Source organism: Gasterosteus aculeatus, chromosome 16 (genome assembly GCF_964276395.1).
Source record: "Gasterosteus aculeatus chromosome 16, fGasAcu3.hap1.1, whole genome shotgun sequence".
Classification (NCBI taxonomy): domain Eukaryota; kingdom Metazoa; phylum Chordata; class Actinopteri; order Perciformes; family Gasterosteidae; genus Gasterosteus; species Gasterosteus aculeatus.
This window is the reverse complement of record NC_135704.1, coordinates 11,518,965-11,546,863: the sequence shown is the minus strand read 5'-3', so window position 1 is coordinate 11,546,863 and position 27,899 is coordinate 11,518,965. Positions and strand designations below refer to the sequence as shown.

The window sequence follows — 27,899 nt, the reverse complement described above, 5'->3', positions numbered from 1 at the left end:
CTCTGCTGTGAACATTTATCTTAACTTGTCCCAAATGTTATTAATTCGTTTCAGGGGCAGTAGGTTGTAACATGAGGTAAATTCTGGCCTTCGTGTGTGTGTGTTCAGTATGTATATTAAGAGGCACTTTTAGGTATTTTAGGCCTATTTGGTGTTTGTGGCAGATTATTATTATTATTATCACCATCACAGCCACCGATGTGAAAACTGATGACTTGTGTGTGAGCATCACAGGAAAGTGGTTGGCTTGCAGTTTCAGAACACTCTCAGATCAGTCCTGAGATCTCACGCGCTTCAATAGACCTCCAAAAACATCGGTTTGATTCAAATACGGCTTTCACTTTCAAAGCCGCAGGATTTAAAAAAAGGCGCATCATTCAGATCTGTTCCTCTGAAAGTTTCGTAACTTGGTTGCAGAACCACACACACACACACACACAATCTCATCCAAATACCCCAAGATGGCGAGTGCCTTGTCGTGAATATGAAAGCAGAAACAAATGGAGGGTATTGTCATAATCTGAAAAGGGTTCACGTCAGGCCAAGCCCGCAGCTAACGCCGCAGCTGAGCGCTCCTTCGCTAGGAAGCACGAAAAGGAGACGTTTTGCTTAAAAGATTTAAAAAAAAAATAAAAAAAAAATTGTCAAAGCCCACCCGCTTCAACGTTACATCCAGGTCGCCCATCTGATGACACGTTATCGCGCGAAGCCCCCCTGCACCTTTACGTCGAACAGGCGAAGTTCTGCTCGTGTTTTCATCACACTTCGTCCGTTAACGTTTTCCCGGACGAACCGTGTATCCCCGGCGTGGACTCCGCGTTACCCCGCCCGGCAACAAAGACGGGACCCGAGCGGCGGCGTGTCCGTGCCGGGAAACGTTAACGTTACCGGGGGCGACACGCGAACGTGGCCGTTTCTCGTCCGAACGTTCGTCGAGTGAGCGAACTTACGACCGGAGCACCTTACTGAGCGAAGTTTCCTTTAACCGCTGTTAATCTTACTTTGACACGGAACTTTATTTGTCCTCTTCTTATTATTAAGACTCTTTAAGACTCACGGGAGCGGATGAAGCGTCGGGCAGGCAACGTGCAGAAAGAGCGACGTTGATAAACTGATAGTCAAAAATAAAAAACAAACAAACAGCAAAAAAAAACGTTAGCTTAGCTGTTAGCCCGGGCGACAGAAACCTGCCAGATAACATGACTGACTGCCCGTTAGTGACAAACACCTCGCGAGCTGCGGCGGAGGAAAGGAGAAAAAAAACATGAATAAAACTCACCTTGTCGTCGAAAAACGGCGAATTCCCTTCGAGGGGTGAAACGGCGCAGCGACGCGTTGATTTACTTCCCAGTGTTTTGCGCGGTTTGTTGAAAAAACGACACGAATGGAGAACGTGGTCAGCGGCGTGAGTCCGGGCTGAGAGTGCGCGTCGGTCCTCCTGCGTTAAGTCGCGCAGTGGAGGGGGAGAGAGAGAGAGAGAGAGAGAGAGAGAGAGAGACGCTCTCCTCAGCTTCGCTCGGAGCAACTCAAGAGAAGTGACGTCAGCTCAGGGCTTCTGCAACACAAACTTTTGGATCCGCTCCCCTTCATATCCGTGTGATGGGAGCACCTGATGCCCCCCCCCCCGTACATGCAGAGCCACCAATGGAAATACATTATTTGAGAAAAAGAATGAAAAGCTAACGTGATTTAATTGATGATGCAATGAGAGTCATTCATCTTATTTCGTATAGCCCTAAAATCACAAATAACCTTTACAATCTGTACACATTCTCTGTCCCAAAACCCTCCCATCGACAGAGGAAAAACTCCATGAAATGATATATCATTCCACCCCCTATTAGTAAATGTAGTGGTGAATAAGTAGTGGTAAGGTGCTTTCATTTTCCAGTGTGGCAGTGAAAACCGTTTTTCAGATGCTACAAATTTTCTAAACCGTGTGGTTTTATCATGACTTTTTTTTCCTACTCCAGTTTAGGGGAAACTAACTTCCTTGGTGGTATACTGCGCACATTCACATTGTTTTGTAATCAACAACTGGCACAAGAAGTCTTGCTGAGGAAGACATTGAGCCTCAAGCGTGTTGAGTAATAACTGAACTGAATAACTTTTTTTTTTATCATTTTGATGACGCTAAAGTTGAGGTCGGTCTTGCAGCATGATAGAAAACTGCATCAGTGCTGGTAGATACGGAAGGCACACGTGCATTTAGACTACAAACAATTGAATTCTTTCACACACTTAAAAGGAATGCATGGATCTGACGCACCTGCTGCTGATGAGTCCATACCTCTCTCTTTAAGGGAGCGGCTCGAGCTCTTTACTTTAGGGAAGCCAGCATTCATGTCAATCATGTAACACTTGTGTTGAAATTGCCTGAAAGTATGGACTGCTCAGATCCGGCCAGAATGAAATGGTAAAAAATGCAATGGAGAAACTATTAACAATGCATTATAATACCTTTTGTTCACCCAACAAAGTGACTCCAGTGAATGGATGACTATACCAATGACTACCATCTGTCTTTTTTTTTTCTTGCCGATAAGCAAGCGTACAATCTGCAAAAGGAAATGGGGTGCGTGTTATCATTAGACTCGAGAGCATTTACAACACAGTGTAATTGAAACAATGCAACAGAAACTCTCTGTCTCTGGTTTCGACAGATGTGATTTTGTAGCTCGCTGTTGAAATATGACAAATTGTGTAAAGCATTTATAATGAACTGTGTGCCTTTCCTTGGAGATTAAAATGAAGATTCCAGTGTTATATGAAAAACAAAGAGTCACTTTACATCATGTTGCAACACGCTTTGTTTTGTGAAAGATACGTTTAGTGGATGAAGCAAATTTACATTTATGGCCACTGCAACTAAGCATACCGTACATGAAGCAGAGCTCATATGATGCATCAACTAAGAAATAAAAAGTGTTTGTTTTCATTCACTTCCGGATGTGCTGCAGTCACAGAAGCTACTGACTGAACTGAGTGAAACACTGTATTAACACATGGGGAGAGAAGGGGAAAATATGATTTGAAAATGCATAACCCGAGCCACAGGATCCCTGAGTTTTTAATTGTATTGGACAATCTTCATTAGAGAGGATGAGTGATGCGAGAGATCAGCACAGCGTCACTTTAAAAAAAGAAAAAAGCCTCTTTCCAGCCAACGATTTTCACATTGCACAATCAAAATGTCAGCCTACCTTGGTCATTTGTAACATACTAGTCACACGCCGATGGCTGCAATGCAGCAGCATGCTGGGGGGAAGGGCAAACAGTCTGTCTCCCTTTAAAGGGATTTTTAAAGAGTCTTGATTAGAAAGTATAATGAGATACCAAAGACACAGCGAAGATGATCTCTAGAGACTGATGGAAAACAAATTAAGATGGTGCTTTTGTTTTTAATTATTTTTTTTTATCAGTCCACAGAAAGCTCGGTTTACCCGTAAGGCACAAGAGTTGGACTCTCTGTCGCAGATTTTTTTTTTTTCTGTCCTGACATATTTGAATAATAGAGATTTTAATCATGTCAGCACACGATGCTCTGATCCCTTTAACGCCAAAGCCTTGCAGCTCTGCACACGCATTTGATTTAGAAAATGGCACAGTGTCTGAGATATAAAAAACTGGGTTTATTCATCGCTTAACTTGGCATCAGTGTGTATGTGTGTGTTTGTGCGTGCGTGCGTGCTTGCTTGCGTGCGAAACACGCAGTCTCAAATCTAGTACGGTGTTTTTAATAGTACTCAGCTAACCCAACCCTCAGAAACATGCCACCCCATGTGAGTTGTGAGATAAAAAGGTTAGCTTGTACTTGGAGCTTGAATTACACGGCATCTTGTTACGTTACACAGTGGCTCTTTTTGTCATGCATTAATAGGAAATGCTAAAGGAATCATTTGGTACAATGGCAGTCCTGTAGGTGCAGTATTGTAGCATGCCGTGTCTTGACATAATATTGAGCACACATTCTGTTTCTTGAGAATGGACGGTCACTGTGCAGTCATGTGGCCTTTGTTTCCTTCTGTTAATTGGAGCATGTTCCCAGGATGGTGAACAGGAGGATGGTGGGGGGGGGGACTTCCTAGACATGAGAAACAGATGCTCTACACTACTGTGCACGGACACCTTGCACCAAGAGTTCTGACTGATTTGACCGCTTCGTATCAACACAAAGAGTCTGGTTTCTTCTGTAGTTTCAGACTGTAAAGCTTAAGCACAACGTTAGAATTCACAAGCCCGATGAACGTGTGTCTGTGGATCCAGTGTGGCTCTCATTTTCATTCCGTCTGTCATGCTACTGTGTGCCATATCTTATTCATGCATACCAATGTCCATTTTAATAAGTAATTGTGGGTCAACGTCAGACCTCTTCCTGCTTCAAGCAGCGCCGTGGCAGATATGTAGAAAAAATGTCATGCGCTGTTTTTGAGTGAAAATAGGCCATTAGAGCTGTTGCGATGAGAAAACACCCCCTCTATGGGCATACAATGCAAAACACACACACAGTAAGAATAAAAGACAATGTTAGGGACATTAAAGCCTAAATCACTGTGGTTACACAATTCCAAAAAAATAATGAGTATGAGAATAATGAGCCTCAAAAGGTTAATCATGAATTCAATTCAACCCCATTATTAAAAAAAGAAATATCCGGTGAGGGTTTTCAGTATAATAGTGTTGCAATGAATTATCATAATTCAAATTGTGATTATTCTGCCACGTGCAGGAAAACACATGAAACAAAACCATCCTTCTGAATGTCAATACACTCGGTTGGAACTCTTGACAACAAGGAGCATTGACATTACAACAAATGACAAATATGTGAAGGCTCAGCAGTCCTTATACACTTACCAATCATCATTAGTCATTCTCAATTGATTCTATTAGAAATGCTAAAACATCGGAGTAATTCAGAGACCGAGAACCAGACTACAATAAGTAAACTGTTTAAAATCACCGTGCATGCGGTCTCAATGTGCCACTACGAGTTCCATTCAAATGGAGGCTTACTCACAACAATCTGCTACCGGATCACTACCAGTTATACTTTGTTGCATGGTAACAAACGTGAATCCCTCTTTGGCTTTGGCAAGTCTGATAAATACACACCCAAATAAATATCCACTTGAATCGAACCAATTAAGGCACTTTAAATGTCCGGCTGCTATACAATTTAATTATTAATGCACATTAGGATTATGAAAAAACACCTGTTTAGTTTAATGTGATTCTGCACCAATGTTTTTGACTGTATACATTTTTGGGGTTATTTTATATGTTTATATGCAGTCAAAACATGTGTAATAGAGAAAACAAAGATTTAACTACACACTGAGTTTATAACACAGTCTGACCCACACTGCAGTCATGCTCTTCTCTAGCTCAGTCCCAATCAGCTGTTTAAACCTTCATCTCGCAAAACACGTTAATTATTGGCCAACACAGATAGACACACGTTCTTATTGAATCATCAAGGACTTTCACCTCACCCAGACGACAAGATAAGCTTTCCATGACTTTACGTCAGCTCTTTGGGTGCCTCGTGGTATTTGTTTCCTCAAGAGACAGGGATGTTCTTTTTTTTTTTTTTACAAATTAGTGTTCCTATTGATTACTGCTCATCCAGAGAATACTCGCACAACCATCACAGTTATAATCATCCATGTTACCGGACCTCATTAACTAGAAAAAAAACAAAAAAAAACTGTCAGAGAAGTGAAATGTGATTCTGTCCCACCTTGTGGCCAAATCTAGAAATGACCTACTAGGAGGAAACGCTTATTGTCGTGGATCTCTATTAGTGTGCTTTATCAATAGATGTTGGTCCCTCTCACAGTTTATAGTTAAAGGCTGAATTTAAAGACAGATGGATTAAAGACAATGTTAGATGACAGAATTCTTGGAATTCCAAAATTAGATATGCATGACTCCAAGTACGCTAGATATTCTTTCAGAATCAATTAGACGCTATCCCAAATTTCGGTGTGCCGATTCTTCCTTCTTTATGTGCAACATACATATTTTTAGCAGAAATGTTCTATATAGAGCGCATAAAAGGGAGAGTACTTATATATTCTCAACCTGCTCATTTTTAACACTAACAGACCTTCCTGACTTCGATCAATAACAAAAAAGAAAAAATATATATAAATAAAATATATAAAAATAAGCCCTTCTTATTGTCAAACATACTTTATTAGGAAAAACACACAGGGGCTCGGATCCTGCACAGTTAATCTCAAATATTGCACAATAGCATTCATGCTGTTAACAGTGTACAACAGTATTAGGGGGGTATTTTACACTGGAAAGTCTTTTGGCTTCATTTTTCAGCACAGTCATCACAACCTGAAAAATTGATTGTCTTAAATCTCACAGAATGATCATTTTGAAATCAAATCCTCAAAAGAAAGAAATGCTTTTCTCAATATAGGATTTAACAGGGCAGAATGAAATCACATATCACCTTGTCACAATCAAAAACACAAAGCTCAGGACAGAATGTAAAGAAAATAGCCCGGACGTTCTCTGGCAGTATTGATTTAGAACGGCAGTTCATTCCCAAAATACATTTGACCTGGAAAATAATCTTTTTTAGGCATTGTGCAAATACATCTCACTGGCAACGTTTACATGTGTGGACTAACAAGACAATCCCTCAAACTATAGCTGGCTTTGTGCTCCGTTCCAACTACTTACATGCAAGAGCCCTTACTAGCCATTTGTCCTCCCTCTGTCTTTGAATACTGCTTAAAAAAGGAAACGCTCCACTGGTTTGAAAGACATGAACATTACCAGAGAGTCAAGGTCTAGCAGAAACATGGGATTGGTTGCATTATGTGAAATGTAGAACCCAGCATTTTTGGAGCGTGATACGTACTAGGGACTGAATGTCAGGGTGTCGCAGTCTGTTCTGCATCAATTTTACATTCTTATTTCATTCTCCCTCTTGTTAGTCCCCAGGTTTGTGGCAGTGCAATACTAAAAATGAACACTGAACATTTATAATAATATTTGCTCTTTATTTGAACTCGCTTTTAACATGCAAGTTATTAGAGAAGTGCAGTGACTGTCACATGTAGACCAGGCTGCTGATGCACAAATCTGAAAGACATACACATGATTCTGAGTGCATTGGAAAAACGCTGTGAGGTGTTTATATGCCACGCTGGCTAGTATGAGTAAAAGTAAGCCTGCACTTAGCTTTCTTACAATCACACAGAATTACTCGTCGACATGCGCGAACCCCAAAGAACTACTGCAGTAACCGTTTGTCACAGCTGGAATATGCCTGAACACCCACCCAGCGAGGAGGGCCTGGTGCGTCCTGGAGGAGCCATACAATTCTCCTACGGCGCGCTGTCGGTCTCCTCCGCCTCCACCAGGCAGGAGCGATCCTCGTCCAGGACCCGGAACGGAGGGTGGTACTCGAACGCTGTGAGCATCGGGAAGCCGGGACTTTTCCTGTGATGCAGGAACCAAATAACTGCCGAGACTCCAATGATAGCCACCACGGTGAGGATGACCATGGCGGTCAGCAGTGCGCTCGGTCCTTGAGGGGAACAAGGAACAACGTATGAGGAAGGTCACCACTGGGGAAAACAAGAAAGCACTGAGGAATGAGTGAAGAGAGGGTCGACTTACTCGGCTTGGCTTCCTCGGCGTCTGAAGAAAAAAAAAAAAAAACACGCATTGTGAGGCATGTGGAACACAATACCAGCCACATTTCCTGAAGTCACACTAGCGAGAAATCTTTGTTACAAACTGATGGACCCACTTTGAATATTAAACAGCTATTTAACAGGTCGACCAGACATTTTGGCCCCGATTGTTAATTCTTACTCTGATCCGTCTCACAGACCACTCCGTTCTCCGTCTGATCCACGCAGCTGACATTTTCCCACTTCCCCGTGTTGGCGTGCAGAGCTACACACGTATCCAAGGGCACGAGGTCCGAGGGGAAGGAGCCGTCCTCCCAGTTACGGAATCCTACCGGTCGCTCACCGAACCACCGCATGCCGTCACCTGACGACACAAACCGATCAGCACGGTGGCACAACTGGCCGCGAGGCACACAAACTACACTCAACTGTATCACAACACAAAATGAAGTGTTTCCCGGCTCAGGATTTACATGAAACGTGATTTAAGGTTTCGTTTTAGCTTAGCATCCCCCACATGGTGCCTTAAATGGCCGCTTCAAATAACAGGAGTACAATAATAATAACAAGTTGTGCCTGGATCAAGTTCAGAAGAAGCAGGCACAAGCTCACAGACAGGGCTCCATATTTTGTAAATCAAGAAAAATGGAGTAAAGACACAGCAGACAAAAAGTATATTACAATGCCTGAGATGATCTTTAGCCGTGAGGTAAGTGGGGTGTTTTGGTCAGTCAAATTGACCATAAGTTACACAATTTTGAAGAAATAATAGTATATTGTACATGATCTTTGGACTTAGAGACTATATACTTTCTAGCAAACATCTGAAACAAAACCTGTGGAGATATAATGTTTGTTTTCTACCAAGTCACCTCCAGACAATTGTTTAAAAAGTTGTTATTTTCATCCAATCAGATCCGGTGTTGTGCAGCATGATTCACCGTCCTCTGGTCACATGGTACGTACTGTTCGTGTCGTAATACATCCCCAGCCAAACGTTGACATTGTTTTTCCACACCTCTGGGCTATATTTGACGACAAAGTCATTTTCCTCAGCGCTCTGGATGCTCAAAAGCTCTGGAATAAAAGCATAGTATACAACAAAAATCACACACTTTGAGAAAACACACAGTCCATTTTTCCATTTCGTTTCAAGATGAAATGTCTCAGGTACCAAATCCTTGGCAGAGAGTTTTCGCTCTCTCAAAAGTGTAGCTTTTGATTTTGTCTTCTGACCCGTGGACAAAGTAGTAACACCCGTCTCCAAACGGCACCCAGGTGCGTCCATCAGCGGGGCAGTCTGTGGGGGACACCACAGGAAAGATTACACACATTCAGCATTGTTTGTTCAGCAATTAGAAGCTACAGGAGGACATTTACCCCCCCCCCCTACCAACCCCCCCGCCCAAAAAAAATAATATCTGACTGAAAAAAATAATTATCCAAATCTTTGGATGCTGCAACAGCTTTGCATGTCTGGTTAGATAGTAACAGCTCTGCACCCCCCTCTCCCTCCCCCTCTCCAACAGGCTGTACATGTTTGCACAACTGAAACTGCCCTTGTGACCAGTGTTCCTCCCGATCAGTGCGGGTTGTGTTTGTGTTTGGAAAACGGTGTCCGGCCTTTCCGGACCGTTCCACTTGTTGGCGAAAACAACGCACAACATCTCACAAAGAGGTCTCCGTCTTGGAAGGAGCGTATGAATCGGTTATCAACGTAGTTTACGGTCCATTCGTTCACAGTCAGTGTCGCTATTTACACGACAACGTTCCCTTACTTAGCCAGTGAACGCACCATTGGACAAAATCCAAGGAGAATTCTGCAGCGCAGACCACCCACGTCTTCATAAGACGTGCGCGGATTGCGTTCGCAGGAAGAAATAAGGAAGAATTGCGCAATCGGCGTGCACACAACTTTGAAACCTAAAAGATACGTGCGCGCTAACGTCGGTTCAAAAGTTGCGACGCCATATGCACAAAAACAACAACGGCGTCGACATTCAAGAACACTGGTTTGCGAACAGCGAAAACATCTGGACGGGTGATTGAAACACGCGAGCACCTCTCGAACCGAAAAGCTGCCGATTTGCGATGTTGACAAGAAGACACTAAAACAAATCCAAGCGCAAAGGGCTGAGTGCACTTCGTGCGACACGGGCCTGTACGCACTGCCACACAAGCTGTGTACAACAAATATATATATAAATATGAATAAATATATCACGTGTATTTATTGGCGCATTTCAGTCTTACCTCCCGTCACACCGATGTGCAGCTGAACACACAACAGCAGCACGCTGCCCAGGAGCGGGACGGTGTCCATGGCGGCTGAGAGGAGCGATCGTGTGCCACCAAACTAGTTTTCTCACTGTTGCTCCACTCGACTGATCTGCACGCAGCAGCGGGAGCGAGATCCCACGCACGCACCCGCGCGCGCGCCTGACTCAACGACACGGCGAAATGGCCCGAAAATGCTCTGCGCTATTTGATTTACAAGTTAGTGATTTTTACTTTTTGATAAAATGAGTAACTTACAAAACAAAACTGAGCAATTTTCACACTACCGTACCTGTGATTTTATTAAAGATATTAAATATTAAAGGGGATTATATAGGCCGATGTTTGGAGAAGAAAAAAACACAGCAGCCGTTGTGTTATTGTGGTTATGTGTCAGAAAATATTAGACAAATGCAGCGATTGTTTTATACACATTGGCCTGTAGGTGGCGCTGTACGCACAGAGTTCTTTGCATCAGCTCATGTATACAATGCAGGCTGTTTGCGCCACACCCAAATGTACTCTACACACTGGTGATCGTTGACTCGTGTGATACTGTGGTAAAGTAAATGTGAAGCTATTAAGGTGATATTGTTCACTAGATCCCGCCCCCTCCCTGTAAATGCTTTTATTTATTAAAGTAGTTTTATTTTGAAATGCTCATAATTGTAATGTGTTTCAGGCTCTACATACATGTGCTGTTGCCAGAAGAAAATGATGTTGATGAATGATCATTTTCTAACCCATTTACGTATGGGAGTGTTTTCTTATTGAGACGTTTTTATTGAGACCTGCTTTTTTACGGTTCCCATTATTCACCCTATAGCCCATTCAATTCATGACATGTATTGGATTATTCCAAATTAATGTTAGATTTTCTACTTTCATAATTATGTTATTATGGGAGTCTGTAATCTCGGCACAAAAGCTACTGAGCTGTACAGCCAAATAGACAATTTATAATTCAACAAAATGATAAATGACTTTATTAAAAACAAATTGTCTATAAATATATTTCAAGAACAAATGCTTTGCCATCAGTCAGGTCACATGAATATGAAATAAGACAACATTGCTTGATTACAGAAAGTAAGGTTTGTCAATACTTCATTGGATAGGAAAAAGCAGTTCCCTCTGCCATAGATGGCACATGGCTGCAGGGTTTTCCCAACCTGAACGGGTGAGGACGGAGGGGGACAGCAGAGAGCTTCAGGAGAAGGCGGTGGATTTCTAGGGGGAAGAAGGGGTTTCAACTCCATTGCTTGTAAAAGCGCAGGTGGCTCAAACACAGACAGCTGGAGCGTGAGTTCTGCTGCTCGTCTGGAGCTGGTGGCTTCCCGTAGGGTGGCACAACACCCTGCAGGACACCGTTGAGGACCCATCTGCCGTGGCTCACAGAACACCCCCGTCCACCCGCCGCACACCATACTTCTCAATACCCCTAACTCACCACGTCCAGGCCACGCATGTTGTCCACGGTATCATGCAACAGTGCATGTTTATAGAACCCTAACTAGGTTCCTCACCCTATGGCAGGCCAATTCATAAATAATGTAAACCAACTCAACAGGGCAATAGAATAACATCTTGCACAAATTGCTAATTATAAATGTACTTTATCATCGCTGAGAGAAGACGGGAGTTTAAGATCAGTTATTATAATTGATGTCAGCTATTTCATATGGAATAGGTGTTTGTATCTTGTCAATAATCAAATCATCTTCGGAGGACAACACCACAGTAACCTTCAATAACCTCCTACTTTTTTTGCCAGCTGTAAGAGATAATTATGTCCCATTAATTTTGCTGAGTGAATCTCTAAAACGTTGCTGCATGTATGTGTAAGCTAGAAGATGGTCACTGTCACATTAATGCAGTCCGCTATCGTGCTGAAAAATGACAGCCAAGTGAACTCTGTCAGCACCTGCGTTGATGGGGGACCTAAACAGATGTTTATTTTCTTTTTCCCTTTCTGTGTTTTTAAATTAGTCTTTAAGTTGCACCATGTGTGAACATAACACAGACAAAACTAGATGAGTTAACTTTCTTCCGACAGTTTGAAACATTAAAGCATGTGTGTATTTAGGGCCAAATTTCCTATGTTGTAGAAATGAAATGTGAGAGACAGTGGCTGGATTCCAGCCCTCTGAAGCTGCAGCCAAGCTCTAGCAACAAGCATCATTATGTTCAAATGTATTGTTCAGCTGTTTAATGGACGACAACACAAATGCATTTACATCATTAATCCAGTCAAATAAAATAGAAAACTGATGTTCTCAAAAAGGAAATGGAAAACTGATGTTCTCAGGATTCAGGATGAAGAACTGTAGCTCTCCTCAACAATGAAGACAAGAGGGATCATGTATTAAAAGTTGAAAAATGTGAAATTTCTTTATTCACAAATGCCAAAGAAATGAAAAGAATAAACCTTAGGTGACTTTCTAAAGAAGAAACAAACAAAACAAAAGTCTTTGGCTTAAAAGAACACTACAAAACAAATTTACAGAGGAACAATTCCTTAAACTGTACATACGTACAAGTTACCACTAGCGATTGTGTGGCACAAGATTTAAAAAAATAAAATAAAATAAAAAAAACTTGTAGCTCATGTAGCTTTATGAAAATCTCTTATTTCCTTAAGCTGTCTGTACAACAATGGTCATAAATTAGAACTCTTCTCATATAACTTAATGACATGGTGGATACTTATATGAGCAACTGTTCCTATTCGGTGCACCTCTGCGACTCTTGACCCAGATACTATGGCACTTGGTTCAGACACCACCGGCAGCATTAACCTCATAAGACAGACATTATTACTTCTCAGTCTCAGGCATTATACAGAAATCTCAAGTATAATCACAGTGGCCCTTTACACCGGTTCGCACCCAAGCTGACTACAATGTGCTGCTCGTTTGCCTTGATGTGAGACGCAGCAACGAACACGCGTGTTTAGAGGAGCTCCAACGTTTTGTTGGTCTTTTAAAATCAGCCCCTGGAATCTATTGCAATAAAAAGCAGCATCTTTTGCAAAACCACAAAACTGAGTGCGTGAACACGCCCCACTGATTACAATAAGACATCATTAAAAATAGGTCTAAAAAAGGAAAAGCATTTGAAAAACCACCTATAAGGAAATAGCTGTATGTGGCCAGCTCCTGAGCGTGGCATTTGGTCTGGAAGGGCGGGCTGGACCTGCTAACCCGACCTAGTACAGAGGAGAAAGAAAACTCTGAGGTAGATAGCTGGTTTGACTGACCACCAGGTCGAATCACAGGCTTATTGCAGGATCGTAATCAAAAAGCCTGATTTAATCCACTATAACAAAAAAAGGATCTAACTTTCTTTTTATGGTTGAAATAGATCTTTTTTTTATTTTTTTTATATTTTTCGCTAAGTAAGAAATAAATCTCTTGCTGGATCCAGGGCTCCCTGTATCCTTGTGTGTCTGTAGTCTATTATTACCTATGCAACTGAATGTAATTGTACAAAAAAGGCACACTGCCCAAACTGCAATTTACTTTGCAGAGTCACTTGTGTCCTGGTTGGAGAGACAAAGGAGTTCCTCAGTGTACTAGCTCACAATCTTTGGTGAAGTAAACTACATTTGAAAGTGCCTAGTTTTTTTATTTCCTGTCAAGAGTGAGGTGCATTAAAATATACATATTCCTTTCATTTAATCCCCCAACTCTCTTTTAGCTTTTACCTAAATTCTATTTTCAAGGCTTTGATGAGTTTTTATTTGTTTTGCACAATCGAAAGTCAAAGTTTTCCTGTCAGCTGTTCAGTTAAAAAGTGAAAAAGACAAACCCCAATAAAATAACAACATCACCCAAAACGACAAAAACACAACCAATGGACTAAATAAATTTGCCATTTTTCAGTCCCCAGCCCACCAATTTCAATATCAACTCTTCTACAATACCAAGTAATTGAAAAGGCATCTCATTCAGATTCAAAAGGTTAAACATTCCAACATCCAGAAACATGTACGGTCTTCTTACTAAATAAATATTACCTTCAATAAAATCATGGAGTAATTTCATTTCAAATGTTTTCTAAAATGTCTACTTTTTTATCAGTTTGGAGAGAAAAGCAATAGCAGATTTCATTAAAACGTCGTTTCCAGCTCTCAACATTGTTTTGCCCATTGTTGCTCTCTGCGATGTTCTGTACAACGACTGTATTAAAACCAATTATAATTAGACAGCAAGCTCAAACTACTAAGAGAAATCACTTTACAAGAACACAACACGCAACACTTCACCATGGCAACACTCACACAGCAAGCACAAAAACAGCATTTTCAAAAAAAAGTCCTCGGAATAAAAAAAAAAAATCCAGAAATATTAACAAAAAAAATTTACTACGATGCACTTCGAACAACTAGTCACATGACTCTTCCATGTATCTTGCGGCAAGCCTTGATTAAAAAATAAATGTTTTCTAAGTAAGTAAGAAAATAAACCTTTTTCAAATTCCACAAATACATATATCTATATATAAAACATAGACATATGTATAGTCAGAATTTGAACTGAACGAACTTAGATATTCTTTATGAAAATGACACCAAAAATAGTCTCACTAAAGTCTGCAGAACCTGTGCAAAACAGTGAAAAGATCCTCAGCATCCGTTGCCTTTGTAGACACGATTGTTTTAGCGGTTGTCCAAGTGTTACCTCAGCCCTACTTTGTTTGCTGGTAGGAATATGGGGAATGATTGCCCGATGAATCCATTTGTGACTGTGCACCGTTTTCCTGGAAGACAGCGAAAAAACAACAAATGAGCCGTTTTCTAAAATCCCACTTTGCACAAACACGATGCTGCAGCGACGTCGGTGCGCGTACCTCGGCGGGAACATTGGATGTCTGCATGTGCGCGTACTGCGGGATGTATGCGCCTTGCATGGCTGCGTTGGCGGCCATGAACTGCGTGAGGAAGAAGAGGAGATGATCCGTGCGATGGACAGTTTGACGGAGCACTTTAAAACACCTCGTTCTCAAATAACTGTAACGTGTGAACTCATTTCTGATCCCATGCAGAGTTCACTCACCGTTCCTGCACTGCCCAGGGAAAGATGACTCATCTGCTGCGCGAGAGGGGCCATCATGGAAGTGGGCTGTAGTGACATAGATGGGTCCATAGAGGGCGATAGCACTGCACCCTGAAGAAGAAGTGTGCATGTTTGAGAGGAATGTATGCAGCTTGTGCAACACACACCAAGTCGATATTTGGTTTTGTCTACTAAAATACTTGTCAAAATCCGAGTGGCTTACACGTGATAGAATGTCACTGAGAGTGTGCAGAATATCAGGGATGTACATGCGTTTGGGTTTTTTGCAGGATTGGTTTTCAGTCAGAGAGTAACAGTAATCTCAGACTTCACATCTAAAGCCCACACCAGAAGGTGAAATGTAACAGGCTGAGCAAGTTGTCTGCGAGCATGTTGGCTGGCCTGATGCATCTAGCAGTGTTTTCTCATCTATGCTGGCTCGTTTTCAAAGCAAGAAAAGAGTCTTCTCTCTCAGTTCAAAACCCATCTGTGACAAAAAAAATCCTCAGCATCTGTCATCAAAGACACAGCTTCACATAGCCTCTCCAAAGCAGTCGTTTTTACATTCCTATGCAAACACTTTAGTACTGTAAATCCTCAAGGATCACCGTATGTGTAACTACAACTCTCCAATATTGTGCCTGTCTGTTTACAGAAAAATGATTCAATTCTGTTACACCCACAGAGGGAAATGTTCGGATTAAAAGGGAAGACTAGAGTTGCGATTATGAGAAGGTCGAGAGAGAGGCTGTTCTTACTGGGTGCTGCATGATGTAGGGTTGATGGGACACCCAGGATGGGTTCTGCACCTGGAGCACCACACAAACACACTCTGTAAACACGCTGGCATTGAACAGCTGCCATTTCCAGAGATCACATGCTAGTGTGACAGCCACAGCAACAACGACGAAAGGCCACTCTGCCCTTTGTCACATATAGAATCCACACCTCAAGAGGACAGGTTTCTGAATCCTGAAGACACATGTTTTATTAACAAGTTCCTGCATGTAATACAGATGAATGCAATGCTTTGTCTTAGTTGGGCCATACAATATTAAAGCTACATTTCGGTCACTGAAAGGAGGGGTTCAAACCTGGTAGGCTGAAAGCGGAGACATGTATGGAGACATGGACGTTTGAGCGATCATCCGGTTTGAGATGCTGTACGCTGGTGGGAAAAATCTGAGGACACAGAAGGGAGTGAGCAATGACATGAAATGAAAAATTCGCTACCACAATTTGTTTTCGCTGACTGTGACAGAGTAATCTGATCTGTGGTTTCAGCCTACCCATTTTGCATAGCAGCTGCACTGGGGTCATACGTGAGCGTCATTCCAGCCTGGGAACAAAGGAAACCACAGGTTTGGCAACTCAACAGTGGCATGCAGCACTGGCACTCAACCGAGACGACATCGTCCTGGGGCAGTCGTCATTAACAGCGGGGAGCGTAACCCGGATGATGAGGAAGAAAAGCGAGTAGCTACAGATCCATGAGATTTATAGAGGGCGACTCTTCGGCAACACCAAGCAATAAAGTCAATCTGAAGGGCCTTCGTCAATATTTGGTACACTGAGTGAAACGGATGTTTGTCATTCAACATTTTAGATGCACCTAGGTGTCCTTTATTTGTCAGGCTTTGGTTCCCATCACCACTTACCAATCTGTTGTCTCCGTCCCGTCCCCAACCGCGACCATTCAGGGAAAATTTGTTTTGACTTTGTCGCTTTTTCTGTCCACCATCTGCAAACTTGCACAGCAACGGTTCGGAGGGCGCTAAAGAAGAGATAAGCGTCCAGAGAATGAGATCAAATGTTTGTCTTCAAGACTGTCACGTACGTGGCAGTCTGTTATTCTTTGCCATACAGCCCCCCCCCCCCCCCGAAACCCTGGGAGTGCCCATTTACTAGCCAGCCTGGGAACGCAGACATCTAGCTTGGCAGCTGTGGAGCTGTAATCCCCTCCCCTTCCTAAAGGAGGCATGGCCAGCAGAGACTATTTCAGTCTAATAATCCAATTAAAAAGCTTAGCGAGGGAGCGGAGGCCACACAGAGCAGCTCTCTCTCCCTCTCGCTCTCTCTCGCTCTTACGTTCTTTGTCTGTGCTCCTCCCTTTAGGGCTGAGAGTATGTGAGCAGACTCACTGACTCCAGCTGGAGGCAAGAATTAGTTGGCTGACCACTTCATCCAGCCTATTAACATTGTAACCGCTACACAGCCATTATGAGATAAATCTGGATACATTCTCTCAATTGTTGTTTATATCGCATGGCATTCAAACTAGACCTGGAAACATTGGACGATTATCTTTGGATTCTTACCTGGAGCGCCTGCGGCTGTCTTAATGAACTTTCCATTGAAGTGGGAAATGACTGCGTCGCATTTTTCAGTTGACTCCATCCTGAGGTCATGAAAGACACAGACAGCGTAACTGCATTAGTGAACGGCTTCCTTCCTGTCGGTGTGACAGCGTCAACATCAAAGGAAGCAGAGCGCATATGTTATACGGGAATGGTCTCCACCATGAACACACACCCACTCACACAAACATTCCTCTGATGCGTCATATTATTTGTCAATTAAGACCATGGGACGTGCCGGTCAGGTATTTCCGTCAAACGTCAGGTTGTGCATCTATGACGCGTGAAAGCCAGCACTGCTGGTATCGTTAAATCACCCCGTCATTGTGAAACTATTTATCTTAAGGAGTTTCCCTTCATGCATGTCGTCTCTGCCTTGGTGTCAGTAACTTTTTTGCAATTCGTTTTTAAAAATGAAACCCATTCCGTATTCAGCAAACCGAAATTTGTTTTAAAACGTTTTTGATAATTTGGGAGTTTTCGTCACTTTACAGGCCACTTGTGACCCGTCCTTGAAACCACTTCCGTTTCTCTGGTGCATCCATCCATTATCTTTTACCGCTTATCCTGTTCTGGTGCCAGCTGACTATAGGCGAGGTCAGGCCACACCCTGCACAGGTTGCCACTATCTTGCAGGGCGGACATATATACCAGCAAGCCATTCAGTCTCACATTCACACCAATGGACAATTTAATTAATTGAGTCATCAATTGAGCTAAGCTGCATGTCTTTGATCCGTGGGAGGCAGCCAGAGAACCCGGAAGGAACCCAGAATGACACCGGGAGATCCTTTGTTTTGTTTAATCATACCTTTGGGTCATATTTCATATAGTTATAGTTTAAATCCAAAATGTCACACAAGAAAAAAATAAATATAGACATTTAACCCTTAATATCCTTTGGGGACCATGAGTCATTGACGCCGTTCAAAACAAGGATCTGACCTCGCAAAGCCGACTCCTCTGCTGCATCCAGTGGAGTCCCTCAAGATGCGTGTGGATATGACCTGTCCGAAGTGCTTCAACATGCTCTCCAGTTCCTGCTCGTCCATAGACGTGGGCAAGTTGGAGATGTACAGGTTTGTCGGGTCTTGTTCTTGTTGCTGGACGGGGGAGAGGGAAGAGTGGGAAGAAGAAACCAGAAGTAACATAATGACACTGTAGGACACCTGGAAAAACACAAAGACATTCTTTTAAGGGATCACATTCCCATCGAGGGGTGGGGGGGGGGGGGGGGGGGGGGGTTCCTGACAATTCCATATGGTGTATCCCTACAAGCGGCTAAATGTTTTACAGACTTTAAAAGTGATTGGGTTAACACGGCGCTGCAGCTTCCCGTCTGTCTCGGTTGGGGACTTTAGTCACTAAAGGGTCACTGTGACCAGTGATGGAAAGACATTTGCATGCAGCCCACAGCGGCTTGAGGCATCAGCTGATTTCTTGTTGATGCATCAGCAGAAACATAAGACGCCAAACGAGTCCCTGGGAAGCGGCCTGAGGCCATAAATATTTATCAGTGCTGTGATGTTCAGAGTCAGCTTCAGGGACGAGCTCATTTGGTATTCTGTCAGTAGAGTGAACATTTAAACAAAATGTTAAACAAAACACAGGAAAGGAATAATATCAAAAGGAGTTGGTCCAGAAGGTCTCAGAACTCAAAAGACAGCAAACCTTCTTGCTTGAATGTACGCAGACATGCATATAAATATATATGCGTATATTTTTTGTTAAGAAAAGCTGAGCATTTGCACCTGGAAGTGTTTGATTAAGCAATTGATAAAATGTTTGTCCACGTTACCTTTTCATTATTTTAAGATACAGCTTGCATTTTTTTATTTTATTAGAATAAAATCATATCGGACTTATTCAAAGAAAGTCTTTACGGTGAGGTGGATGGAGAAGTAAGTCAACCAATAGCAGCATCTCTGCTTTTCTACTGACTCATTATCCGAGATACATTTGAAAAGAAAGAAAACCCACAGTATGTATGAAAGACAATTAAAAGAAGCGGAGAGAAAACCCCATGGCAGCGAGATAAGAGATCCGTTTGAATGGGTCACCGCCCAACATTCACAGGATGCTGTGAAAAGCACGTGATCTGCAATAGGTACTTTTACAGTTACTTAACCGGGATATTTTGCTATAGAATTTATGCCAACAAAATGACTCCACGTTCACTCTGGGTGAGTGCCCAGTAACGTCTCAGTGTCTTGCTCATGGGCCCTGACAAGCGGGCGAAGAAAGAGAGTTCTTTTCTTTCACTTCCTCTGCAGACAGTCTGCCCATCCAGAGGTTGGACTTTAAACAATACTAAAACGATGGTCGTCTTATTATATATGTATCTCAACTTAAAACAGCTAAAAGAATTCCATGATATACATTGATACATTGACGATATGACATTTAAAAAAACTAATTAACCCCTATATGCATATAGAGAAAGGGTAACACATAATCAAGTATTACCAGAACTTCATTTAACGCATGGTAAAAAGAAGGCAAACTCTTATCTGGCCACTTCCCACCACCTGCCTTTAAAATAATAATGAGAGAAAGTCCATTAAGGGTTCCTGGGCAGATAAAAAACAGGAAAGAGACCTTTGTCAGAGAGTCCATTAAGCCCAAACAAGCTTCAGCAATAGTGAGAATAAAGCTGGAGTGAAAGGCTCACACTTTATAATGGCATTTACCTCCCACAATACAAAGATTAAACTTCAGCATGCCCCTTGGAGCTGCTCTATTTTAATTAAAAAAGTAAAATGGGTGCACAGAGGCATGTCGAGGAGCTCTACAGATCCCCAGACAGGGAAATGAGGCCACGGGTTCTTGCTCAGTGTCGTATGGGAACTAATTTGCCCTGACAGGTTCCTGTTCCCATAACAACACACAAATATTTACTTATTTTACTGATGACAGTGTAGTAAAGTAATACAGTACTATAACAATCTTGTAAAGCTTGATCTATGGTGCATTAATGACCGTCTGTCCACACATCTATAAAACTTTAGTTTGATCCATCTCTTTAACGGAACGATCTACAGTAACTCCCACTTTCAGATTTGTTTGGTATTTCCTGCAATGCTTGTGAATATTTCTCATTTTTCAAAGATTTAAGTACAATAAGACTTCGGGTCTCTGGACGTGTGGTAATGGTTCTGTGGTGGAGATGGAAAGACCCGTCACCTAAACATGTCCACATGGTGGATAATGTCTCTGCTACGTCATCAACAACCCTGTAATAGTTTAAGTGCTGTATGCAAAAGGCCGGCTAGGAGCTGTAAGCTGACAGAATACCTTTGGGAACCGTCCAAGATTTACAGTATACGCATGCACGGAAACACGCATATGTATGTGTGTAAACAGGAGTCCAACTACACGGAAAGCAGCGACGTAGAGGGCAGCGTAGAAATCAGCATGAAAAGCAGCGTACTGTTATAACGACACGGCAGAAGTCTCAATAGAATACGACCGTTCAAGTGCTCACTGCAAATGTCGCGTCAAAACAAATTAGAGCGCAACATTGTGGCCTAGAGCGCAACATTGTGGCCTCGCCGGTCATTAAATATCAAAAACCGCCCCCCGCCACTATTCACACTCAAAATGAGGCATTCAAACTTCAACCACCCTGTGCACATTTGTCACATTGCTTCTGGAAAACTGATGCAAGTCCCTCAGTCAATTTGGTGTTAGATTGCGCCGAAAAATCCAATTGGAGTTCTCTTCATGCAAACTCTGTAATTTACTTTCATCAGTGCACACTCAGTCACCACCGAGCGCAGTCAGGGATTCCAGCCCTGCTATCGAATACCATAAAGATTAGGCTTAGGTGTCCTGGTTGCCAGTCGGACGGAAGAGAAACAGGGTCACTGGGTGACGTGCATGAGCGCGATATGGGGATTAGACTGTTACGAATCCTCACCTTTGCCATTTGAGCTTGGACACCGGTGGTCTTCAGGGCAGCCACAGCTTTCTGAGCAGCGGCGGGGCTGTCGAAGTCCACAAAGCCGTATCCTGAGGAGACGAGCAGCGCGGTCAGGACAATGTTCTGTATGGCCTGTTAATAAGAAATGACTGAGTGCCGAGTGGGCCGACCTCTGCGTGCCGGATGGGGATGGGTTGAGTGCTCAAAATTGACAAGGCGTATGTTTTCATATGTACATACTTTTGCATTGTATTACTATATTTAACTGCGTGCACACTGCATTCATGACAGCTTTTGTTTGTTTGTGTGGAAGGAGAGGTAGAAAAGTGCTGAGGACGCAGATACCAGGGTGACCTTCATGGTTTAGGTCAGCTCTTTGTTATGAGGGGGGCGCAAGGGGGGGGTCAACCTATAGTCCCTCACCTCTGCTGCCACTGCCGTATTTAACCTTTTCAAATTTGATCGTGGGGAATTTGTGTGGTGCGCTTTCAGCAGAGTCACATCGACAAGTACGGCAAAATGCACCCGGACAGTATACTTGTAAGAGTCCTAAAGTTGCCTATGGAATGCTCCTCACCCTCAATGGTTACCATCTAAGCGCCGAAGCCGCCACGGAGGGGCCACAAAAACCTGTGAATGGGGGGCCCGTTAAGGAGTTGCAACCAAATCGAATGGGCGACACAGATAACGGCGTAGCTTTGTGAGTATGCGGTGTACTGCATGGACGTTTGAGAACAGCGCATACGAATTGAGACGCAGGATTACTGCGATATCCGTCAAAATATTGAGTAATTCAAGGTTGCACAGGGTTAATGCTCAACCCTCTCTTTGGATTTATGATAAATTGAGTCGGAGCTTTACAAGGTCTTCAGCCATGTCCCGTTTCCCTTTTCTGTATAATCCAGAGGAGAGGTACAGCATTAAGGCCGGCGCATGCTTCTGCGTCGTTGCCTCGACGCACTCGTTTCAATTCATGGTTCTGCGTGTGTTGCAGAGCAATTCACCTCCAGAACAACAGGCAGAGTAACGTGTTTTTGTTGAAGACGACCTAGAGAGTCACGTCTATTTATGTATTTGTTTAATTTATTTATCATAGACTTTATTGCCCCGTGCATCGCCACTGCTGCTTTTCATCGCAGACACATTTGTCCCGTATTTTCCTCCACAACTTTGTGCACCTCTCCACCGGCAAACCGGCGTTTGCGGCGATCTCCCTCCGTGAATCCAACCCGCTTCTACAACCCGCCAATGTCGGCTTGTATAAGCGGTCATATTTACGCATTTCTTCCCACAAAAGTTCTTCAATCTGATCCGTTCTCTCGTAAACATTCTTCGTTTTAATAATGGCGGTATTGGGCTATGAAAACAGAAATGTGTGACTCCGTAAAGGATGTAGTTAGCAGACCAATCACAGCCTGGTGCGCGCTAGAAAAATGGGTCGACACACGCAAGGACGCAAGGAGGTGTGAAAACGCAGAAGCATAAACCAGGCTTTATCTTACTCCCATCAGCACGGAGGAGAATGAGCAACTCCCTCTTTAGTCCGATGGCCAGTTTACTAGAAATGGGCTCGGCAGAAAGAGGAGGAGTCGTCAACCTTCTTCGCAGGAAGCCCCGGCGGCAGTGACTAGCCGACAGACGAGGGCCGAGGCTTAAAATAACATCATCTGGGAGGCAGCTTGGAGCAGCCGGGCTGTCTGTTTCCTGACTTGCCCAGATCATCTGACACAACTGCATAGCTGTTGAATGACATGATGTTTTGACAGAATCCCCACAGTGGCCGTCTACCATTGTCCTCACTTAAAAGCCCCGCAGGGATAGTCGTGAGTTTGTGACGAATGCTTCAGTCAGGGGGACAGACAAAAGAAGGCCGTGCTGAAAAACAGAGCGTCACACACCTTTGCATTTGTTTGTCGTCTTGTCCATGATGGCCTTTGTTGATACAATTCTGCCATACCTAGGGGAGGAGCAAAAAGGCGAGGCATTGTTAGCTGGATTATGTGCCAGACTGAGCCAGTTATAAAACCCGCAGAGAGGGAGGGTTGAGCAACAAGCTATGACATCACCGTAAAAATATGAGAACAGGAAGCGGTTTCCATGTGGTGCTGAAAATGTGAGTGCAAAGTTAAACAGTCTTTTTTTTTAATGCAAACCACTGTGTGCAACTTTAAACAGGCTACGTTACCAAAGACACCATGCATGTTTTATGGCACACGGCAGAGGAAAAAAATGATTGCTTGTTTGCGTTTTCACTCAACAACAATTGGGAGAGTTGTAATTTACATGAATTATTTAAAATATACTGTTTACTACAGCATGTACATCTATAGTACTCCTATTTTAGGATCAATTCAAGAGATTCGCCCAGTAAAAGCCTTCCGTGGTTGGCTTTTTATTCGTCTGAATTCTCCATTTAATCAAATAAAGAACAATAAAATACAGTGTCACTGCTGGCGCCAATTTTAACACGTGGTGTACTAAAGACACAAATGATGCATTTGAAGCTTTGGCTTGTTGAAGACAGCGCCCCAGGAAAAAAAAGAGCAAATAAAAATCTCAAAAGGCACCAGGGTGGTCTCTGCTTAACAAATACGGCCTTCAGCGCACAAAGAGAGCTTGTGGGTGATACTGACAATATCGCTCCTTTATCCACCAACAAACATGATATATGAGCCTTTGCTGCTGTACCGCACACGCTCATATAGGTCGCTTATGTCTCACCACACACTCTTATTGTTGATAAAAAAAGATGATCAAATCGAAAAATGGGTTCTTGATCTGAACTTGATCGTATGGCACGATTTTATTAGAAAGGAAAAAGTTGTACTACCACAACTTACAAAAATTCTGATACCCCAATAAAATAAGTGTGACTAAAATATCCATCTCTAACCTTTCACATTTTTACACCGAGTGACCGCCACTGCTGATTTCTAAACACGCTCTAAAAACCGCAGAAAAAGAAGGCCAAAAAAAATCAATGGCCGATCGATGGCAGATGATAGTGACAGGAAGTGTAGCGGGCCTACTCACGGCTGACAGAGCTTGACCAGGTCATGGTCCGTGGTGGAAGGGGACAGGCCTCGGATGTACAGGTTGGTTTTGCTGAGCTGGTCCCAGCCTGCATTGCTGCTGCTGCTGCTGCAGTTGTTGCTCGGGCTGGGTGGAGCCATGGGGTGTGGCGACGGAGCAACAGGTGGCTGGAATACAACAAAAACTGGGTTGAAATCAACTTCAGGACGGGTGTGGCGACTAGATGACAGAGTTCAGCGGCACGGTTTGAAGTTCTGAAGTCTTCTACGTGAATGACGGCCGGTCACCGGCGTCCCTAATCGGTGTTGGTACAAAGCGCGCCTCTGAGGTGGCGGCGTAGTGAGAGACCCTGCAGGACGCTCGTACACTACTGCAGCAGGGTGAGAAATTAACCCACGGGAGGTCAGCGGAAATACGATTTTGCAGCACTTCCAATGAATGCTTTTAGTAACAAGAGTGCGGTGCAGTAACAATAACAAGCTGAATACAATATATTGCCTCATTTTCACCTTCAAAAAATAGATTATACACACACACACACATTCAGAGTAACATCAGCATTCATTTACAGTTGTGTTTCTGGCCATATGCTGTGTGGAAGGCCAATAGGGCTTCTCCTACAGCTCTGTTCAGCGCGCCACCAACTCCTGAGGGAAATTATTACAATAGAAAACAAAACTTCAGTATGTGCACCGACTGGCTGATAACTGGCTCTGTCTGCGGACTGGTGCTGGGCGAGCAGCACACAGCGGCTTTTTAGAGCCAAAAGAAGCTTTCTGTTGCGTCCAGTAAATGGCCAAAGAAACCAAACAGACATGATTAGTGTTTCTGTGTGCAATTACTCATTCTCAAGGCCCGTTTGTGTGACCTAATCACATGTCAGTGTCACGTCGGTTCCTGTCCATACGAGTTTCCTTTTTTTTTGTTTTTGTTAGAGCAGAACCATCTCCATTCACGCTCTGCAGTCAGCACAATGAGAGTCTACAGGGGCTTGTAGCTTCTTGACCGCAGAACGCTCATTAGCCGGCCGCTTTGGAAAGACACTGAGAACAGTTTGAGCAACCTCTGGAATTTGGGCTCTGAGGTTACATAACACACAAACAACTAACTCTATACGTATACTCTGCTGAAAATTTATACATGCGATTCATTTTTTAAATGTATTTTTTCTATTCTAAAGTATTTCTTTTAATGCATCTCTCTAAAATCCTTCAAAAGATCGGTCAACTTTTTGCTTTACGTTGACAAGACACAGATGTCGTAGTCGGAGAGAACTCTCTCCCTGCTGGATTTGTCCTCTTTACTATCCAGAAGACAAATCTTGACTTACCCCCTCCCCCGCCTCCCCACTACCTCCTCCCCTCCCCGAGGGATCACAAGCTGAGAGAAAGCTGATGGAATCGCAAGCATGAAGCGGTGACAGGATGGAGCAACCCGAGTCAAGGCGAGAGGATCGTGACCGACCGGCCAGCAGCCTCACATGCCTTCAGCGTGAAGTCCTCGCTGCTTTTTTTTTTTTCTCTCTCTCCATCACAACAACCAATCATCTGCTTTCTTACGCGACGATCTGGGTCACAAAAGTTCAAACGAGGGGCACACTTCCAGCATATGATGAGAGCTAAAGTCAAATTAGAGAGCAAGGATTATCTTGGTACATCTGATAAAACTGGCCTTCATTAATCGCCACAAAGAGACCAGCTAAAACGTAGGAGTTTGCAATTCTTAGGAAATGAAATTTAAAAAAAAAAGAAATTTAAAAAGAAGAAACATGCCCCACTTGTGCTCTTGACGAGCCCTTACCAGAATCACAGATAACTACAGCGAGGCCAAAAACTTACTAAACAGTAATCACCGATGAAAACGGAATTACTCCTTATCCTGATTCAATCTCAGTGTGCCACCAAATCCTTATTTTTTAAAAGACTCGGTGCCCCAGTAAAGGTGGCATTTGTCACAGTATGAGTTCTAGTATTAGGTCTCAATTATTATGCCCAGGCACAAGGCGTTTAAACAAGGGCTCGGTTACAGCTTATTCGTTCTTGAATGTTAAATGCTGACTTGTTCATTTATTTTAAGCCTCAGCGATTTCCTTCCTGCAATCTTTAGGTAGATGCTGGAGATACAAAGCGAATCTTCCGTACGAATATCTTTACGTAAGCAACTAAAAGAAAAACAGCGATAACCTGCTCAACACCTTTTTCATTGAATCTTTCATAGGTTTTATTTGATGTTTTTGTTGATGCATGCATTAGATAGAATCAAGCAATAATTCATAACATGTGAACCAGCACACGAGACAAGTCAGTCGTTAAAGAACACGGAGCCTTGACGTGAGATTTTACATTCTGGGCTAAAAGTGATAAACTTCTTCTTTTTTTTTCTGTGGCACTGCAAGCAAATTTTGTTTTCATACTGCCAGGACTGTAAAATGACTGTGATGGGGAGAGGACGGCACCTTATCAGCCAGCCCCAGACTGCCAGAGCCGGTCATATCCGAACTGGAAATACACAGGGCTTCCAGTAAAAGGCCTCGCCCATGGAGCTCTAGCCACAGGATAAGAACACGAGCAATTCAGAGTAAATACGCTCATTCAAATCATCTGGCTGAAGGGAGTTTCTTTTTAAAAGGAGAAGAAACGTCCATTTTATCGGCCAGGACAACCGCGAGACAACTTAATTGCAAGAAAAATAGGGCAAATGCATTATATTTAAGGTGACCTTTGGTTTAAATACCTGAAGATTGACTAAATAGAAGCAGAAAAGCGTTCGCTTCGCTCGTCCAAACTAAGCCCAAAAATAGACTCTGGAAACTGCAGACATCTGTTTCTGTGGAGGTGTGCGTTGCATGTGTTCTTTAGTCATGAGCCAAAAATAAGTAAAAGTTAAGCAATTAACAAGGATTAGCCGACTATTTTGCTATGTGGCCACCATTGCCATTACATCCACTGAGGTGAGGCCTTTATCTCTCCAGGAGTGGACCACAGCCCGAGCAGCAGGTATCCTCGGTATGCAGAAGAATGCTTCATCACACACAGAAACAAACAACACGGGCCGAAAGCAAAGTGGTGTGTTCCGTTTATCTGTTTCAGCGTCGGTTTCAGGTTTATTTAGGCTGATGAGCTGCTGTCAGATGTGCCTGCTATATTTTTTTAAAATTCTTTAGCGACTTCTATCAGCTTTGTGCTGCAAGAGTTGAGCGTTGTTTACCTGTTTGCGATACGGGGTCCTTGGTGGGTTTCCGGAATTGGCAAAAATCATCCTCAAATTGAAATAGAGAGGGTAGTTTCTTTTCTCAGTTAAGCGACACAAATTTCAGAAGCGAAATACATCAAACTCCTAGTATAAGAAAGTGATTGGGATCACGGATTTCCTCCTTACTCCGCTAGAAGACACAAAAATAGAATTCCATTCATATTAGCTATATACATATCCTTATTGTCGTCGACTACGCGGCCACAGAAACCTCCGTAAATTGTCCCAACTTGGACTGCCCAGCCCCGTTTGTTTGACTGGCTTCATTGATTTGCAGTCAGCTCTGCGCAGGACGGACGCTGCCACGGTGGGCGAAACCATTCCGAGATTTAGT

The 27,899-nt window shown here is 43.1% G+C and overlaps 3 protein-coding genes across 6 annotated transcripts in view; all 3 read right to left on the bottom strand.

Annotated features, from left to right (window-relative positions):
* The window catches only part of LOC120834518 (bromodomain adjacent to zinc finger domain protein 2B), a 40,644-nt gene extending 38,344 nt beyond the window's left edge, over positions 1 to 2,300 (bottom strand). For all 3 annotated transcript variants that reach the window (XM_040202559.2, XM_040202561.2, XM_040202562.2), the window contains exon 1: positions 1,280 to 2,300. The gene's annotated coding sequence lies outside the window, so the exon portion shown is untranslated. The remainder of the gene's footprint in view (positions 1 to 1,279) is intronic.
* Positions 2,301 to 6,182: 3,882 nt separating this feature from the next.
* On the bottom strand, positions 6,183 to 10,338 carry cd302 (CD302 molecule). 2 transcript variants are annotated; one of them, XM_078091117.1, is made up of 7 exons: positions 9,921 to 10,133; positions 8,842 to 8,967; positions 8,634 to 8,744; positions 7,849 to 8,031; positions 7,651 to 7,671; positions 7,310 to 7,558; positions 6,183 to 7,110 (listed from the first exon to the last, which is right to left on the bottom strand). In XM_078091117.1, the coding sequence occupies exons 1-6, from the start codon at positions 9,988 to 9,990 to the stop codon at positions 7,356 to 7,358; spliced, it is 714 nt and encodes a 237-aa protein (XP_077947243.1). In that variant the 5' UTR covers positions 9,991 to 10,133; the 3' UTR covers positions 6,183 to 7,110; positions 7,310 to 7,355. The 2 variants fall into 2 exon arrangements, with proteins under 2 accessions (XP_077947243.1, XP_040057710.1); XM_040201776.2 differs by having other exon boundaries at positions 6,183 to 7,558; positions 9,921 to 10,338.
* A 1,971-nt stretch (positions 10,339 to 12,309) lies between these two features.
* Positions 12,310 to 27,899, bottom strand: rbms1b (RNA binding motif, single stranded interacting protein 1b). The gene is made up of 13 exons (XM_040201624.2): positions 27,521 to 27,899; positions 24,314 to 24,480; positions 23,179 to 23,237; positions 21,278 to 21,369; positions 18,304 to 18,461; positions 17,320 to 17,399; positions 16,660 to 16,775; positions 16,291 to 16,340; positions 16,096 to 16,183; positions 15,760 to 15,810; positions 15,002 to 15,112; positions 14,796 to 14,876; positions 12,310 to 14,705 (listed from the first exon to the last, which is right to left on the bottom strand). Exons 1-13 carry the CDS (start codon positions 27,569 to 27,571, stop codon positions 14,634 to 14,636), a joined length of 1,176 nt encoding a protein of 391 aa, XP_040057558.2. The 5' UTR covers positions 27,572 to 27,899; the 3' UTR covers positions 12,310 to 14,633.